The sequence below is a fragment of the Salvelinus alpinus genome, chromosome 3, assembly GCF_045679555.1.
Source record: "Salvelinus alpinus chromosome 3, SLU_Salpinus.1, whole genome shotgun sequence".
Taxonomy (NCBI): domain Eukaryota; kingdom Metazoa; phylum Chordata; class Actinopteri; order Salmoniformes; family Salmonidae; genus Salvelinus; species Salvelinus alpinus.
In genome coordinates, this window is record NC_092088.1 from 76,168,037 (window position 1) to 76,187,239 (window position 19,203).

The 19,203-nt window shown below is 41.6% G+C and overlaps 1 protein-coding gene across 2 annotated transcripts in view; it reads right to left on the reverse strand.

Annotated features, from left to right (window-relative positions):
• Positions 1 to 621: 621 nt before the first annotated feature.
• The window catches only part of LOC139571351 (extracellular serine/threonine protein kinase FAM20C-like), a 103,164-nt gene continuing 84,582 nt past the window's right edge, over positions 622 to 19,203 (reverse strand). For both annotated transcript variants that reach the window (XM_071394151.1, XM_071394150.1), the window contains 5 exons: positions 16,367 to 16,482; positions 14,112 to 14,292; positions 13,749 to 13,858; positions 8,586 to 8,727; positions 622 to 2,494 (listed from right to left, as the gene is read on the reverse strand). In XM_071394151.1, the coding sequence (XP_071250252.1) occupies positions 2,233 to 2,494; positions 8,586 to 8,727; positions 13,749 to 13,858; positions 14,112 to 14,292; positions 16,367 to 16,482 (811 nt within the window). In that variant the 3' untranslated portion in view covers positions 622 to 2,232. The remainder of the gene's footprint in view (positions 2,495 to 8,585; positions 8,728 to 13,748; positions 13,859 to 14,111; positions 14,293 to 16,366; positions 16,483 to 19,203) is intronic.

The window sequence follows — 19,203 nt, forward strand, 5'->3', positions numbered from 1 at the left end:
AGGCGTCCTGTTGGTCGGATTCCTGGTTTATTCCCATGACGATGATTCCTCTGCTGTCCCATCTGCGGTCAGGCTGATTACCCTGGTTAGGCCTGTGGTCTCTCTCTATTAGATGCTTGTCTCAGACAGCATCCCAAATAGCACCCTATTACCTTTACAGTGCAATACTTTTGACCAGGGCACATAGGGTTCTGGTTAAAAGTAGTGCACAATATAGGGAATAGGGTGCTATTTGAGTCGTAAACTCAGACTGGGCTTCCTCCATTCAGTCCTATGGATGCATTTATAAAGCATAGCGGAGGCTTTTACGGAGGCTAGGGAAAGGTTATCAAAACAAAAAGACTGTAAACATGTTGATGTTGGGGTGCTGTAGTAGACATCATTACTGTACTTATATGTATTCAATTCACTTGATTGTGTCAATTAAGCTACAGATGAGGCACTGTACTCTGAACGTATGGACACATAGATATTAGATATATTTGTTTTCTGTAAGACTTGACTGTTTCTGTGGTGCCTACAAGGATCAGAATCAAGTCAGAGTTTTATGCCCCGTCGCAATCATTATTTTATCTATTTTTCTAACTTTGAGATATATAACTGATGAGGTTAAATGACACATTTAAATGCACATCTTGTTTAATTGCACCTTTACAAACCTCCACATTAACCGTCCATACATACAGTATCAACCAGACAGACCTAAAGAGACACAGATAAAAACAAGATGGGATAGATGGAGTATACGCACAGAACTCCCCACCTATGTATATAGCTTTATATCAGGAATTCATATTTTCCTGCAATTACTCTTTTAGTCATAATCCCAAACTTTCAAGTAGTTCTATCATTGCACAGGCACTAGGTTTATCTACTGCAGTGGGGGCTGGTGGGAGGAGCTATAGGAGGACGGGCTCATTGTAATGGCTGAAAATGGAATAGATGGAACGGAGTCAGAAATGTGGGTTCCATATGTTTAATGTGTTTGATACTGTTCCATTTATTCCATTCCAGCCATTACAATGAGCCCGTCCTCCTATAGCTCATCCCACCAGCCTCCAATGATCTATATATTGACTTTCAGTAGCAATAACTGAAATGTTTTCTCCAGCAAAGCAGATCTGCCATTGGAAAGTTAAGAAATGTACATCCTGAATATCTGTAGACCACATTTCCATCTGGACATCAGACATTCACCACACTCTAAAGGAACAATCATCATACAAAACCTTGGTGTCACGTTTAGCTTCTTAGTACAATAGAGGACTACTTTTAAATCTTAACTTCATCCTCAAATCAATAAAATAATCTACAAGCAGGAGAAAAATAAGAAAAAAAAGTACAAAGGAATAATCTGAATAATTGTTGTAATATAAACATAGATTTGAACATACATTTTGATATGATTTAGTCCAACCAATGATTAACGGGTCTGTGAATTGTGATACAGCTCTGGACTGGTGCAGTTCTTGAAAAGTCAAAAGAGCCTAAATTGGACTCAGCCTACTGTACCCTTGTTAGGTTTTGACACAGTTCAAACAGAATCCACAAGCGATTCAGATTCCTTTCCACTAACATTGAACAAAAAGTTCAAATTTATTGACAAAGGACATTGCTATTTGTAGATGCACTAGTGCTACCCTCTACCTGACAAACTTTGAACTCTGTGACCACTTTGTGGCAGGGGTAACTAATAAATACTCTCAGAACAGGTTGCACTTGAAAGATGAAAAGCAGAAGACACAATTTGCAGTAAACTGGCACTCCAATCAAATATATTTATAAAAAAAACACATCGACAACAACGTAAAACAGCAACAGAAGTAATAAAACAATTAGCAATACACTTTAAAAAAAAAATTAAGACAGAGTCGATCTCCTCCAATAGGCATGTTGTTTACAGGCCTTTGACAGGTCCCAACAATGCTTATAAACACACATGATTCAGGTGACAACAGAAGGAATAATATCAGTCTTGGAATTCACTGAATTCAAAAATGTCTTCTGAACAAGACAAGCATCTCTCAAGACTTTCATGGTCTGTAGCGCTGTGGTGGGCAATCCATCGATCGATCGGTTGGTTGGGTGGTGTACACTAAGTTATTTAAGGGGCCTATGGTGATAGCGGTCCACATTTGTTCAATCCAGTCCAATTAAGTCCGATCCACTCTAGTTCCGGCCAGTTCGATCCAGTCCAATCCAGTCTATTCTAGAACGGTTCAGGCCTCGCAGCTACCTCCCCCTGGGTGATGTGTGCCCCCTCTCCCTCTCCCCCGCCAGGTCATCCTCCACAACATTACTATAGCCCTCCTTCTCGATGCAGTCTGCCAGGACGTTGAGTGTGTGGTGTAGTCGTCTGTCCATAGCCTTCAGGTGGGGCTGGATGAGGATGGGGGTCAGTTTGTCTCTCAGCAGAGACTCAGACATCAGACCACTCAGCTGGTACTCCTCCTTCGCCAGCAGCTGCAGACGCAGGTGTGTCGACTTCTTCACTCTGGAGGGACAGGAGGGAATGGAGGAAGTTTATTAATGCTGTTTGATTACAACTTCATATAAAGTCATCAATTTATGATAAGTGAAAACTCAGGTTAAGTGCATTGCAGTTCACCAGTCACAATTCAAGTAAATTCTGAGAGTTCAGGAAGGCCTACAACAAACAAAGAAAAGTAGGAGCGGTGCTCGACAACTATGACAAAAATCCAACAAAAGGCCTTACCAAGAAAATCTTCCAAAATTACTAATTCGAGGCAGAATGGATTTGGAGCACTCAACAAAAAAGGCAGAGATTAATTTCTAAAAAAGTTTTAACAGGAGACAGAATGCAATCGGATCATCATCTAATTGAAGTTCACATAACTCTTATAGAATTTCCACGTGGACGGGGATATTGGAAATTTAATCAAAGTTTACTGGAGGACAATTTATTTTTAACTATAACCAAATAATTCATAACTGAATTTTTCCAGTACAATATAGGTTCAGCAAATCACCTTATTGTTTGGGATATCTTTAAATGTACCTTCAGAGGTCATTCAATTCAATATTCATCAATAATAAAAAAAGCAGTTTCTGGCTAAAGAGACACGACTAACAAGGGAAATACATGAACTAATAGTACAGGTAGATAGCACAAAAATGATACTACGGAGATAAAAAATAAGTTAGAGGAAAAACAAAAAGAACTGGAGGAACTTATTCAAGAACAATCTAATGTAATCTATTACAAAAATAAAGCAAACTGGATGGAATATGGTGAAAAATGCACCAAATTATTCCTGAATCTCCAACACAGGAACGCTAACAAAAAGAATTTGCAGAAACTCGTTACTGAAGACGGAGTCATCTATGACTCTCCAAATTATATTTTAAAAGAGGAAGCTAAATATTTTAAGCAGACGTTCTCTTTTCCGTCTCATCCTCACCCACTTAATGACGATTACTGTAAGGAATTCTTTCCAAATAAAACAAAAAATTGAAAATTAACAAATGTACAGAAAGATCAATGCGAAGGCCAAATTACAGAGGAATAACTTTTTGAAGCTATTAAATCCTTTCAGTCTGGAAAAATCCCAGGGCTTGATGGCATACCGGTATATCAAGCCTTTTTTGATATAATCAAAGCTCCATTGTTAGCTTGTTTTAACTACTCCTATAGAAATGGTAGTCTGTCAGGTACTCAACAGGAAGGTCTGATTTCACTATTACTAAACCAAGACCCAGATGGCAAATATAAAGATCAAGTCTATCTTAAAAACTGGAAGCTTCTTACACTTCAATGTTGTGATGCAAAAATACTAGTGAAATGCATAGCACTCAGAATTAAAAAGGTTTTACCAGGTATTGTTCATCTTGATCAGACAGGTTTTTTACATGGACAATACATTGGAGATAATATACGACAACTACTAGAAATAATAGAACATCATGAAACATCTAAGAAGCCAGGCCTGGTATTTATACCGGATTTTGAAAAGGCCTTTGATAAAGTAAGACTAGATTTCATTTATAAATGCCTGGATTTTTTCAATTTTGGTGATTCTCTCTAAAAGTAATGTATAGTAACCCCAGGTATAAGTTGTAAATAGCAGCTACTTCTCAGAGAGTTTTGAATTGTCAAGAGGAGTTAAACAAGGGTGTCCTCTGTCACAATATCTATTTGTTATGGCCATCGAAATGCTAGCTATCAAATAACATTAGAGGATTAGAAATCCAAGGCTTAAAAACAAAGGTGTCTGCCAATGCCTCAAGTTTTATATTAAGTCTGCAAGCTAGATCCCTGCAATGTCTCATTGAAGATCTAGATAACTTTTCTGGACTCTCTGGACTAAAACCCAATTATGATACGTATTGGATCTTTAAAAAAACTTTTACATTACCCTGCAGTTTACCTATACAATGGGCTGATAGTGAAGTAGACATACTTGCTATTCATAACACAAAATATATAAATTCATTTCAATAGAAAACTTGTAAAAATAGACCAGATCCTGCAGCCATGGAGTGGTAAATACCTGTCTATTTATGGAAAAATTGCTCTGATTAACTCTGTTTACTCACTTAGTTATGGTGATGCCTACTCCTGATGATTCGTTTTTAAAATCATATGAGCTAAATATATTTAACTTTATCTGGGATACTAAACCATACATGAATATGAATTGGGTGGGTTGAGATTATTAAATATAAAAGCACTAAACCTCTCTCTAAAAGCTTCACTTACTCAAAAGTTTTACTTGAACCCTAAATGGTTCTCAAGTGGATTACTCACAACCATTGTTTAAACATTGCTTTTTTGCCATGTCTCATTTTTGATTCATTTAAAATAATATTTTTTTTTAAAGTGTCAGTCTTTTTCAAACAAGCATTGCAGAGCTGGCTACAATTTAAATTTCATCCCCCTGAAAAGATAGAACAAATATTACAACAAATATTATGGCTGAACTCAAATGTGCTGGTTGACAAAAAACCTGTATTTATATTGTAAATTGGAATGATAGAGTTATGTCTTTCATGGAGTTATCAAAATTGTGTGGGAAGGTTTGCTCAATCCAAGATTACAACCAATTGATTTCAGCATTACCCCATAAATGGAGTGGGAGGAGGTAGGGAACTGGTCTGTCTGCCCAATATAAAGGATCAAAACTGGCGGAGGAATAATAATAGCATTAATAGGAAAGTATACCAGTTTCATTTGAGGACCAGGATGTTGACAGCTGTGCCATACAGATTGCAAAATAGTTTAGAAGAGATTTTTGATGTACCAATTCCATGGTACAGGGTGTATGAGTTGATATATAAAATGACACAAGATTCAAGACTTAATGCCCTTCAGATAAAATTATTATATAGAATTCTTGCCAGCAACAAAATCTTAAATATTTGGGGCATACAATCATCAATGCTCTGCAGATTTTGTTGTGAGGATAGAGAATCAATAGACCATTTATTTTGGTATTGCCCTCAAGTAGCCTGTTTTTGGACTCAGGTCCAAATGACTGAAAATGCATAACATTGATCTAAAATTGTACCGTTGGGAGATCTGGAGAGACCGGGTCTGTCAATTACTAATATACTAATACACTTAGTAAAAGTATTTATCTTCAACTCGCAATCTGTGGATTCTATTCGATTAGATAGATTGAAATTGTATGTTAAACATCACATCATAGTTGAAAGATATATGGTGCATCGAAATCCGAAGAGGGTGGCCAGCAGAGATAGGTGGGACGGGCTGAGGGAAGCTGAGGGTTGGGATGGGGAATTGGAGACAAGTGGGAGTGGAGTTGCAGGGCGGGGGATAGAATGCTTCTACACCTCATTGCTTGCTGTTTGAGGTTTTAGGCTGGGTTTTTGTACAGCGCTTTGTGACATCGGCTGATGTAAAAAGGGCTTTATAAATAATGTGCTTGATTTGAATGAATGACGGTCAAAGATAAAAGTTTAAAAAATTACATAAAAATAAAATATAACAAAAAGTAAGTTTGAATGACACTGAGGGGCAGTGTTGTTACAGTTAATGCCTGTTTGCCTGAGGCTGATGCAGTGCAGGTGTTTTTACATATGCACTCTCATTCAAATGCACACACACACACACACACACACACACACACACACACACACACACACACACACACACACACACACACACACACACACACACACACACACACACACACACACACACACACACACACACACACACACACACACACACACACACACACACACACACACGTAAATAGTGCCATACATGCACTAAAACATATTCAGTTGGCCTTGCTGTTATGAACTAAAACATATTCAGTTGGCCTTGCTGTTATGAACTAAAACATATTCAGTTGGCCTTGCTGTTATGAACTAAAACATATTCAGTTGGCCTTGCTGTTATGAACTAAAACATATTCAGTTGGCCTTGCTGTTATGAACTAAAACATATTCAGTTGGCCTTGCTGTTATGAACTAAAACATATTCAGTTGGCCTTGCTGTTATGAACTAAAACATATTCAGTTGGCCTTGCTGTTATGAACTAAAACATATTCAGTTGGCCTTGCTGTTATGAACTAAAACATATTCAGTTGGCCTTGCTGTTATGAACTAAAACATATTCAGTTGGCCTTGCTGTTATGAACTAAAACATATTCAGTTGGCCTTGCTGTTATGAACTAAAACATATTCAGTTGGCCTTGCTGTTATGAACTAAAACATATTCAGTTGGCCTTGCTGTTATGATTTTTGTTGTCCTTGATGTCTCTTGCATTGTTGTTTCTGTTTTCCTTTGTCTTTGTCTTTTTTCGCTTTTATTAATTTTGTTGGTTGTTGGTGCATTGGGGGGGGGGGGGGTCTTGGGGGTGGGGAATGGAATTATTGTATTTATCTTTTCTCGGGGGGACTGTGGGGGGGGGGGGGGGGGCAGCTCTTGGGGAACTGTAGGGGGGATCTTGGAGGGCTGGTAGGAGATCTGTCGACATGCCCTTGAGCAGGGCGCTGACCCTGGTTGCTTCTGTGTCTCGCTCTGCATGGGAGGCTGTTAGATGACTAATGTGATCTAGTTGTTGAGCGGCTTCAATAAAAAACAAATGTAAATAATGTATTATTTTGAAAGAATATCTGTCAAAGAATTAGCATACAGGAAATCTGTTCACAATGCGGACAGAGTGGACGGATAAGACCATGTAGACGCATTTCTGAAAATGTGGGCACAATCAGAATGTGGACACGATCAGGACAAAGGAAGCATGTTAGCGCCAGAAGTTTATTTATAAACTGGGTGGTTCCAGCCCTGAATGCTGATTGTCTGAAAGCCTTGGTATATCACATTTACATTTAAGTCATTTAGCAGACGCTCTTATCCAGAGCGACTTACAAATTGGTGCATTCACCTTATGACATCCAGTGGAACAGCCACTTTACAATAGTGCATCTAAATCTTTTAAGGGGGGGGGGGGGGGGGGGTGAGAAGGATTACTTTATCCTATCCTAGGTATTCCTTAAAGAGGTGGGGTTTCAGGTGTCTCCGGAAGGTGGTGATTGACTCCGCTGTCCTGGCGTCGTGAGGGAGTTTGTTCCACCATTGGGGGGCCAGAGCAGCGAACAGTTTTGACTGGGCTGAGCGGGAACTGTACTTCCTCAGTGGTAGGGAGGCGAGCAGGCCAGAGGTGGATGAACGCAGTGCCCTTGTTTGGGTGTAGGGCCTGATCAGAGCCTGGAGGTACTGAGGTGCCGTTCCCCTCACAGCTCCGTAGGCAAGCACCATGGTCTTGTAGCGGATGCGAGCTTCAACTGGAAGCCAGTGGACTGTAATATCAGACTGTAGGTGGCAATCAACACCCATGCCCACACACTACAACCCTCTACCTCTCCTCCTGTTGCTGCCCATGAACTGTCTGATACAGTTTCCCCTCATGAGACCATCCTCATCCAGGTTGACCCCCGATATCCCCCACCACCCAGGAGATTAGCTATACCCGGATCCTCATCCAGGTTGAACCCCCAATATCCCCCACCACCCAGGAGACCAGCTACACCCTGATCCCCAACCAGGTTGAACCTGGTTGGGGATCCACCCAGGAGATAACCCCCACCGCCCAGGAGACCAGCTACACTATCAAGGAGCCGCCCAGGAGACCAGCTACACTATCCTTGGGGATCCGCCCAGGAGATAACCCCCACCACCCAGGAGACCAGCTACACTATCCTCAACCAGGTTGAACCCCCAATAGCCCCCACCGTCCAGGAGACCAGCTACACCCAAACCCGAATCGAAGAAGACAGGGAGAAAGTCCCGTAGACCCCCCATTTTAGGGTACCAAAAGTATAGCGACAAATTCACTTATCTGTGTATTAAAGTAGTCAGAAGTTAAGTATTTTTGTCTTTTATATTTGAAATGATTCAATTTACTATGTTATTAAATATCGCCGTTTAAATTTTTATTTTTTATTAAAATAAAAGAAATCTTATTTCTCATTGTTCAGGATGAATACAGGTGTCTGACATTTCAGTTTAATTAGTAAGCCCTTGATGTCTGCATGCCCAATGATACATCAAACATGCCAGTTGATGGAAAATATAAAAAAAGTTACTAACCTGCAACATTGGCTTAAAGGCACCAGAATAGACACCTCATCATGAGAATGCTTTCCAAACCCTCTCCCATTGTCGAGATGGATGATGAAGCTCTCGTTGCCAAACTTCTCAAACGTCTCGTAGTGATGACGATCCATGTTGCCTAAGGAGAGATGTCATTTTAGAAAGGGAGCCATGTTGTAGTTGTAGGGGAGAGTGCGGTAAGTTCAGCCAAAGGGGTAAGTTAAGCTACCTTTGTTTCTAGAAAACCATACACAAAATTAATAATTTGACCACATAATTATGAAGAGGTCATCATTTCATGCAGTCTGTGAACCAAGAAACCACATGGAAAAAGTGGTAAGCGAGTTAGGTCCAAAAACAGATTTTCACCAAGTCAAATGAATGTATTGTGTTAGAGGGTTCATGATGCCAAAGTAGATCATTGTAAGGTTGTTCTATATATCATTAGGCATCCCTATAAGCTTCAATATGAGGTTCCAAACCTAGGATGAAAGTGTATCCTTGTAGCTGTGTGGGCTAATATAGTTCATTGCGATTGGAAACCCTAATCGGTCTACGCGGACAAGTTCTAGCCTTGTTTAGATGTTATCTGTCGGAAAGATATCAATTTGTCTTTGTGGATGATTTGTCCTCTGACAAATAAATAGTACGTTTCGGTGTTTCTCAAGGTTCCGTTCTAGGACCACTATTGTTTTTACTATATATCCTACCTCTTGGTGATGTCATACGGAAACACAATGTCAACTTTCACAGTTGTGAAGACAACACACAGCTGTACATTTCGATGAAACATGGTGAAGCCCCAAAATTTTCTACCCTGGAAGCCTGTCTTTTCAGAGTTCAAGTAACAGACACATCACAACATCAACTGTTCAGAGACTGCGTGAATCAGGCAATAATGGTCGAATTGCTGCAAAGAAACCACTACTAAAGGACACCAATAAAAAGAAAAGACTTGCTTGGGCCAAGAAACACGAGCAATTGATATTAGACCGGTAGAAATCTGTCCTTTGCTTAGTGGGACTATCATTTGTTTTTCAACAGGACAATGACCCAACACACCTCCAGGCTGTGTAAGGGCTATTTGACCAAGAAGGAGAGTGATGGAGTGCTGCATCAGATGACCTGGCCTCCACAATCACCCAACCTCAGCCCAATTGAGATGTTTGTGATGTTGGATTGCAGAGTGAAGGAAAAGCAGCCAACAAGTGCTCAGCATATGTGGGAACTCCTTCAAGACTGTTGGAAAAGCATTCCAGTGGAAGTTGGTTGAGAGAATGCCAAGAGTGTGCAAAGCTGTTTAAAAGTTTTTGGTTACTACATGATTCCATGTGTTATTTCATAATTTGAATGTCTTAACTATTATTCTACAATGTAGAAAACAGAAACAAATAAAGAAACCCTTGAATAAGTAGGTGTGTACAAACTTGGTACTGTACCTACCCGTACGCGATGGTTCGTAGAATTTCTAAGCAAACAGCTGGAGGCAGGGCCTTCTCCTATAGAGCTACATTTTTATGGAATGGTCTGCTGATCTATGTGAGAGACGCAGACTTGGTCTCGAGCTTTAAGTCTTTACTATAGACCCATATCTTCAGTAGGTTCTTAGATTGAGTGTAGTCTGGTCCAGGGGTGCGAAGGTGAACGGGCACTGGAGTGACTAACCCCCCTTGCTGTTATACCCTGCCTGGTTGGCCCTGTCCGGGGGTAACTTTGGACGGGCCACAGTGTCGTCGTCGTCCCCCCCCCCCCCCCCCCCTAGACTATTGCAGCATAGATACTGGAGACTATGTGCCTTTCCAGGGAGTTCTTCCTAGATACCATGCTCTACATCTGCATTGCTTGCTGTTTGGGGTTTAGGCTGGGTTTCTGTATAAGCACTTCAATCAATCAATCAATCAAATGTATTTTATAAAGCCCTTTTTACATCAGCAATTGCAAACAGGTGCTTATAAAGAATCCCAGTCTAAAACCCCAAAGAGCAAGCAATACAGATGTAGAAGCACAGTGGCTAGGAAAAACTCTAGAAAGAAAGGAACCAATGAAGAAATCTAGAGAGGACCCAGGCTCTGACGGGTGGTCTCTTCTGGCTGTGGAGATTGGAGATTATAAGAGTTCCACTTTGTGACAACTTCTGATGTAAAAAGGGCTTTATAAATTATTTTAAATTATTGATTGATGGCAAGTTGAGCAAACTGAAGTGTTTTCTTTCCAGGCGTAATGCAATACATTATCACTGGAATGTGAGGTAACAACACGGCCTGGCTTATGTTAAAAGTGTTAAAAAAGTACAATGTGTTAGGTGTTAAAATATGCTTAAAATGATTAAAATACAAAAAAGCGATGGTGATTGTGTTGAATTGTGTCTGAGAAATAAAGATAGACATGGTTTTAAAAATGTAGTGGTAATATTTCATTCAGTACAGAAATGTATACCTGGCTTAACTTACCCTGTCCCGCGGCTCAACTTACCCCATACCCGGGGTAATTTGTGCCAAGAGACCACTTTTCATGGACAAGTTTTCAAAACTGTGATGTTTACATGAATTCTGATTATTCCCAGGGATACACAAAATCCTGAAATATATGTAGAAATATTTGTTAGAAAGAATACTATACTGAACAAAATGTTTAACGCAACATGTGAAGTGTTGGTCCATGTTGGTTGAGTTAAAATATAAGATCCCAGAAATGTTCCATATGCACAAAAAGCTTATTTCTCAAAAATGTTGTGCACAAATTTGTTTACATCCATGTTAGTGAGCATTTCTCTTTTGTCAAGATAATCCATCCACCTGACAGGTGTGGTATATCAAGAAGCTGATTAAACAGCATGATCATTACACAGGTGCACCTTGTGCTGGGGACAATAAAAGGCCTCTCTAAAATGTGCAGTTTTGTCACACAACACAATGTCTCATGTTTTGAGGGAGCGTGCAATTGGCACCCTGACTGCAGAAATGTCCACCAGAGCTGTTGCCAGAGAGTTGAATGTTAATTTCTCTACCATAAGCCACCTCCAATGTTGTTTTAGAGAATTTGGCAGTAATTCCAACTAGCCTCACAACCGCAGACCACATATAACCACGCCAGCCCAGGACCTCCACATCTGGCTTCTTCACCTGCAAGATCGTCTGAGACCAGCCACCCGGACAGCTGATGAAATGGGGGAATATTTCTGCCTGTAATAAAGCCCTTTTGTGGGGGAAAACTCATTCTGATTGGCTGGGTCTGGCTCCCCTGTGGGTGAAATAAATTCATTAGGCCCTAATCTATGGATGTTACATGACTGCAGAGGCGCAGCAATGGGTGGGCCTGGCTCCCAAGTGGGTGGCCCTATGCCCTCCCAGGCCCACCCATGGCTGCGCCTCTGCACAGTCATGTGAAATCCATAGATTAGGGCCTAATGAATTTACTGATTTCCTTATATGAACTGTAAAACTGTAAAATCTTTTAAATTGTTGAATGTTGAGTTTGTATTTTTGTTCAGTATACAGTTGAAGTCGGAAGTTTACATACACTTAGGTTGGAGTCATTAAAACTCGTTTTACAACCACTCCACAAATTTGTTGTTAACAAACCATAATTTTGGCATGTCGGTTAGGACATCTACTTTGTGCATGACACAAGTAATTTTTCCAACAATTGTTTACAGACAGATTATTTCACTTATAATTCACTGTATCACAATTCCAGTGGGTCAGAAGTTTACATACACTAAGTTGACTGTGCCTTTAAACAGCTTGGAAAATTCCAGAAAATGTCATGGCTTTAGATGTCATGGCTTTAGAAGCTTCTGATAGGCTAATTGACATCATTTGAGTCAATTGGAGGTGTACCTGTGGATGTATTTCAAGGCCTACCTTCAAACTCTGTGCCTCTTTGCTTGACATCATGGGAAAATCAAAAGAAATCAGCCAAGACCTCAGAAAACAAATTGTAGACCTCCACAAGTCTGGTTCATCCTTGGGAGCAATTTCCAAATGCCTGAAGGTACCACGTTCATCTGTACAAACACCATGGGACCACGCAGCCGTCATACCGCTCAGGAAGGAGACGCGTTCTGTCAACTAGAGATGAACGTACTTTGGTGCGAAAAGTGAAAATGAATCCGAGAACAACAGCCAAGGACCCAGGTACAACAGTATCTATATCCACAGTAAAACGAGTCCTATATCGACATAACCTGAAAGGCCGCTAGCAAGGAAGAAGCCACTGCTCCAAAACCGCCATAAAAATGCCAGACTACGGTTTACACCGGAGGGCCCCGGTGGCAATACATTAGTAAAACCAAAAGCTTACTTTGACTTGGAAGAGTTCCAGTGTTATGTTGGATAGTCATAGCCAGCTAGCTAACATAGCATCCCTCTGTTTGAGCAGGGTGTTTAAGTAGGCTAAACTAGCTAGCTCTATTTGCTAAGTGAAACTAAAAGTAAAAAAAAAACTAATGATAATCTCTTGCTTCTCCTTCATTTTGGAAGAAATTAATTTGTTAAACTGTTCAACCATTGTCTTCTCTCTGAGTCAACTACTCACCACATTTTATGCACTGCGGTTCTAACTTATGCTTTCAGTACTAGATTCATTCTCTGATCCTTTGATTGGGTGGAGTTCATGCTCCAAGAGCTCTGACAGATTGGAGGACGTTCCCTGGAGGTTGTCATAATTACTGTGTAAGTCTATGGAAGGGGGTGAGAACCATTTGCCTTCTAGGTTGTGTTGAAGTCAATGTACCCAGAGAAGAAGTGAAGATAGCTGTCTTCTGGCTACACCATGGTGCTACCCTAGTGCTACTGTAGTCCTTCATTGCAAAATAGTATGTTTTAATCAATTATTTGGTGATGTGGATATATTTAGTATAGCTTAATCTAAAAAGGGTGACTTTTTAAATGGTAAAAAAAAAAAAAATCCACTGAGGATGGTTCTCCCCTTCCTCCACTGATGTATGTAAGTCACCGGAGGTTGGTGCACCTTAATAATTGGGAAGAACAGGCTCGTGGTAATGACTGGAGTGGAATCAGTGGAATGGTATCAAATACATTAAACACATGGTTTCCAGGTGTTTGATGCCATTCCATTTGCTCCTTTCTGGTCATTATTATGAGCCGTCCTCCCCTCAGTAGCCTCCTGTGAAGTATGTATTAAGAGGTGTGGTCTCACCCATGAGGAAGTCAAAGATGGTCATGTCCATTATGTCCAATAGACGGGTGCCGCTGTCGTAGGGAGGGGTCTGTTTAACCTCTTCACAGTAGTCAGGGTCTACCTCCCACCTACACACACACACACACACACACACACACACACACACACACACACACACACACACACACACACACACAGTAGAGTACTGATCAGCACCATAATAACCTATATACAGTATGTACATATACCTATCGAGTGAACAACCTTAAAATAAAACTGTTAAACATCTTAACTCTTCAAACTCTACATGGGTGTATAAGCCTGTATATAAATGCACCACTCTATTTGTTATATTATGTCATCCTTGTATTGGTGCCTTACTCTGCTTTCTTGCGTTTGTTGTAGGATCGTCTCCAGGGGTTTCTCCAGGTCTTGCGTTTTGCCAGGGTCAGGTCTGGGAGGAAGGCAGCCAGGGAACCCTGGATCTGGTCTGGCTTACCGCACAGAGCATGCTCTGTAGAGCAGTAGTACGAACACTCCCCGTAGAAACAGATGTTGTTGGCTGAGAAATTACGTAGTTGACATGAATGGCTTAGTTGGTGATATTGATTTGTCAATTTGGTGACCAATAGAACCATCTACAGTTCTTAAACACAGTTGATATGTTCATACTGTGTTTTTTATTATAATGTTTAGAATTTTATTAGGATCCCCACTAGCTAATGCTAAAGCAGCAGCTACTCTTCCTGGGGTCCACACAAAACATACATGACATAATACAGAACATTAATAGACAAGAACAGAACCACATTTAAAATAATAATACAATTTCATACCTTTATGCCTTAGCATCCCAAGCATCATGTAATCATTATAACGGCAACACCGCAGCCATTCATTTGACCATATACTGCATCCATTGCTCTACAGTTACAATTACTTTGCCTAAGCAGGTCCTGATATCATAATCTCACAGCACCAGGAGCCAACTGTGTCCATGGTTCTTCTGTTTGACGCCAATACTATGCATAATTATCTGATTCATAGACGCTACCCACTGGACACACAACGTTGGTTGCACGTAATTTCAATGAAATTACATTGAACCAACGTGGAATAGACATCTGTGCAGAGTGGGTACTGAATGCAAGTGCAACACACAAAAATAGAAGTTTCACCAAGTTGTTAACTCCTGCTCAGTTCATCTTGTGTGAGAAGAGCCACATATATCGTAAGGAGTTGCCCCTAAGTTTCACCACTGCTTTGTTCCCCTCACATGAATGCTGCAACCTTTTTTGCTAAATTCCCCTGACATGAACAAAGCTACACTAAAAGTATGTGGGCACCCCTTCAAATTTGTGGATTTGGCTATTTCAGTCACACCCATTGCTGACAGCTGTATAAAATTGAGCACACAGCCATGCAATCTCCAAAGACAAACATTGGCACTAGAATAGCCTTACTGAAGAGCTCAGTGGCTTTCAACGTGGCACCTTCATAGGATGCCACCGTTATAATAAGTTAGTTAGTCAAATTTATGCCCTGCTAGAGCTACTCTGGTCAACTGTAAGTGCTGCTATTGTGAAGTGGAAACTTCTAGGAGCAACAACAGCTCAGCCACAAGGTGGTAGGACATGCAAGCTCACAGAATGGACTGCCGAGTGCTAAAGCGGGTAGCGCGTAAAAATAGTCTCTTTGGTTGCAACACTCACTCACTCACTCACACTACCGAGTTCCAAACTGCCTCTGGAAACAATGTCAGCACAATAACTGTTCGTCGGGAGCTTCATGAAATGTGTTTCCATGGCCGAGCAGCTGCACACAAGCCTAAGATCACCATGCTTCTACACCTGCATTGCTTGCTGTTTGGGGTTTTAGGCTGGGTTTCTGTACAGCACTTTGAGATATCAGCTGATGTAAGAAGGGCTATATAAATATATTTCATTTGATGCACACCGCTAAGCGTCGGCTTGGAGTGGTGTAAAGCTAACAGCCATTGGACTTTGGAGCAGTGGAAACGTGTTCTCTGGATTGATGAATCACGCTTCACCATCTGGCAGTCCGACGTACGCAACTGGGTTTGGCGGATGCCAGGAGAATGCTACCTGCCCCAATACATAGTGCCAACTGTAAAGTTTGGTGTAGGAAAAATGGTCTGGGGCTGTTTTCCATGGTTCGGGCTAGGCTCCTTAAAGCTACAGCATACAATGACATTCTAGACGATTCTGTGCTTCCAACATTGTGGCAACAGTTTGGGGAAGGCCCTTTACTGTTTCAGCATGACAATGTCCCCGTGCACAAAGCTTGGTCCATACAGAAATGGTTTGTCGAGATTAGTGTGGAAGAACTTGACTGGCCTGCACAGAGCCCTGAACTCAACCCCCCTGATGTGAATAAAGAAAGCTACATTGTTTTGCTAAATTCCCCTGACTTGAATAAAGCTACCTTGTTTTGCTAAATTCCCCTAACATGAACAAAGCTATATTGTTTCTCTAAATCCCCCTGATGTGAATAAAGCTGTATAAGCTTCCCATGTCAGTTTCATTGCTCAAGACAACTGTGTTTGAACCTCAGACTACTGTCCTATAGGACACTGACACAGAGAACAGAGGAGCGTAGCATGTCTGGTTCAGTACCTGGTGAGATGAAGAAGGTTCTCCACAGCTTCTTGTCTCTGGTCACGTCCTTGATCTCTTTAGTCATATTCAATAGTCTACCGGCTACAGGAGGGACACGGCGGAAATCCAGGATCCTGCAACAGGACATAGAGAGTCATATAGGTCCACATGCTATGCCACCATGCTATTTATTCTACTATTCTTCTTCAAGTAAAGTGCACTGTAGTTTCTTTTTAACACCACCAGAGGTAGCTGTGACATAAGAAAGAGCACTCTGCTTTGAACTGCTACAGTAACAGCCTTGGTCATCACAGAAAGTCTAAATGATTTCACATCAAAAGCTCAAATTACTCTATTCTAAATCAGCGATGATAATGATCTAATCAACCATGCTTGGTCTTAATTTACACCATGCGTAGTTCTGACATATGCTATGTTTCTATTCTACAATGTGGGAAGGAGATAGTTATCCAGAGAAGACACGAGTTGGACACATGCCTCTGATGATTCATCTGTGTGTGAACCCAGGTATGTGCACAGAATATTGGCATGTGTGGGCGCAGATGTGTATGTCCTGTGAATGTGTGTATGCATGAGCTATGCAGATGTTCTGTGTTTATAGTATTCTCAGCACGTATGAGACCACTCCAGGGAGATGGAGTCTTCTAGCATGAACACGGTCTCTCTCTCTCAGTCCCTCTCTCTCTCTCTCTGTCAGTCCCTCTCTCTCTCTCTCTCTGTCAGTATCTCTCTCTCTCTCTCAGTCCCTCTCTCTCTAAGTCCCTCTCTCTCTCTCTCTCTCTCTCTCTCTCTCTCTCTCTCTGTCAGTCCCTCTCTCTCTCTCTCTCTCTCTCTCTGTCAGTCCCTCTCTCTCTGTCTGTCAGTCTCTCTTTCTCTGTCAGTCCCTCTCTCTCTGAGTGCTGTTATTCCTGTCTCTGTGCGTGCTACACACAAATTTTATGCATGTATAACCCCCCCTTCTGTTAATGATGACACCACTGTTAACCAGGGATGCTTCAATATTTACCTACTGACATGAACTAGGCCTGGGGGGGAGAGAGAGAGATATATATATATATATCCTTGCTATTGATAAAGGTCGCCGTAGGCAGACCTGGCTCTCAAGAGAAGACAGGCTATGTGCAGCCTACCCACAAAATGAGGTGGAAACTGAGCTGCACTTCCTAACCTGCCATATGTATGACCATATTGAAGACACATATTTCCCTCAGATTACACAGACCCACAAAGTATTCCTTTTTTTTTTATAAACTCCCAAATCAATTGGGTAAAATACCACAGTGTGCAATCACAGCACCAAGATTTGTGACCTGTTACCACAAGAAAAGTGCAACCATTGAAGAACAAACACCATTGTAAATACAACCCATATTTATGTAATTTTTTATTTTTTTTATTATTATTTTTTTTATTGAACTATTTGCACATCATTACAACACTGTATATATACATACTATGACACTTGAAATGTCTTTATTCTTTTGGAACTTGTGTGAGTGTAATATTTACTGTTGACTTTTTATTGTTTATTTCACTTGCTTTGGCAATGTCAAATTTTTTAGGATCTGAGGACCCATGCCAAACACAGTTTAGTCTCCTGAAAGCCTATTCCCCTTCAGGAGACTGAAAAGATTTGGTATGGGTCCTCAGATTCTCAAAAAGTTCTACAGCAGCACCATCGAGAGCATCCTGATTGGTTGCATCACTGTCTGGTATGGCAACTGCTCGGCCTCCGACCGCAAGGCACGAAAGAGGGTAGTGCGTACGGCCCAGTACATCACTGGGGCCAAGCTTCCTGCCATCCAGGACCTCTATACCTGGTGGTGTCAGAGGAAGGCCCTAAAAAATGTCACACTTCCGCCACCGTAGTCATAGACTGTTCTCTCTGTTACCGCATGACAAGCGGTACCGGAGCGCCAAGTCTATGTCCAAAAGGCTTCTTAACAGCTTCTACCTCCAAGCCATAAGACTTAATCAATAATCAAATGGCTACCCAGACGATTTACATTGTCCGCCCCACCTCTTTTAAGCTGCTGCTATACTCTGTTTATTATCTATGCATAGTCACTTTTACTCTACCTACACGTAGATATTACCTCAATTACCTCGACTAACCGGTGACATATGCGATTGGATTTGATTTAAACATTTGATTTGATTTAAACATATGTTTCCCATGCCAATAAAGCCCCTTGAATTGAATTGAGAGGGAGAGAAGAGAGAGAGGGAGCAAGAGAGAGAGAGGGAGGGAGAGAGAGACAGAGAGAGAGAGAACAAGGAAGTAGTTCTTGATTCAATTTCCCCTCGTCACTCTGCTCTTATTCCTCCATCCTCCCTCCTCTACCTACACCCTCCTCCACCATCCTCTACTTCCACCCTCCCTCCTCCTCTACTTCCTCCCTCCTCTACCTCCACCCTCCCTCCTCTCCTAGCTCCACCCTCCTCCTACCTCCACCCTCTCCCTCCCTCCCTCCTCTACCTCCACCCTCCCTCCTCTACCTCCATCCTCCCTCCTCTACCTTCCACCCTCCCTCCTCTACCTCCACCCTCCCTCCTCTACCTCCACCCTCCCTCCTCTCCTAGCTCCACCCTCCTCCTATCTCCACCCTCTCCCTCCCTCCCTCCCTCCTCTACCTCCACCCTCCCTCCTCTACCTCCATCCACCCTCCTCTACTTCCACCCTCCTCTACTTCCACCCTCATTTACCTCCACCCTCCTCTCCCTCCATCCTCTATTGTCCTCTACCTCCACCTTTCCTATTCTACCTCCACCCTCCCTCCTCTACCTCCACCCTCCTTTACCTCCACCCTCCTCTCCCTCCATCCTCTATCGTT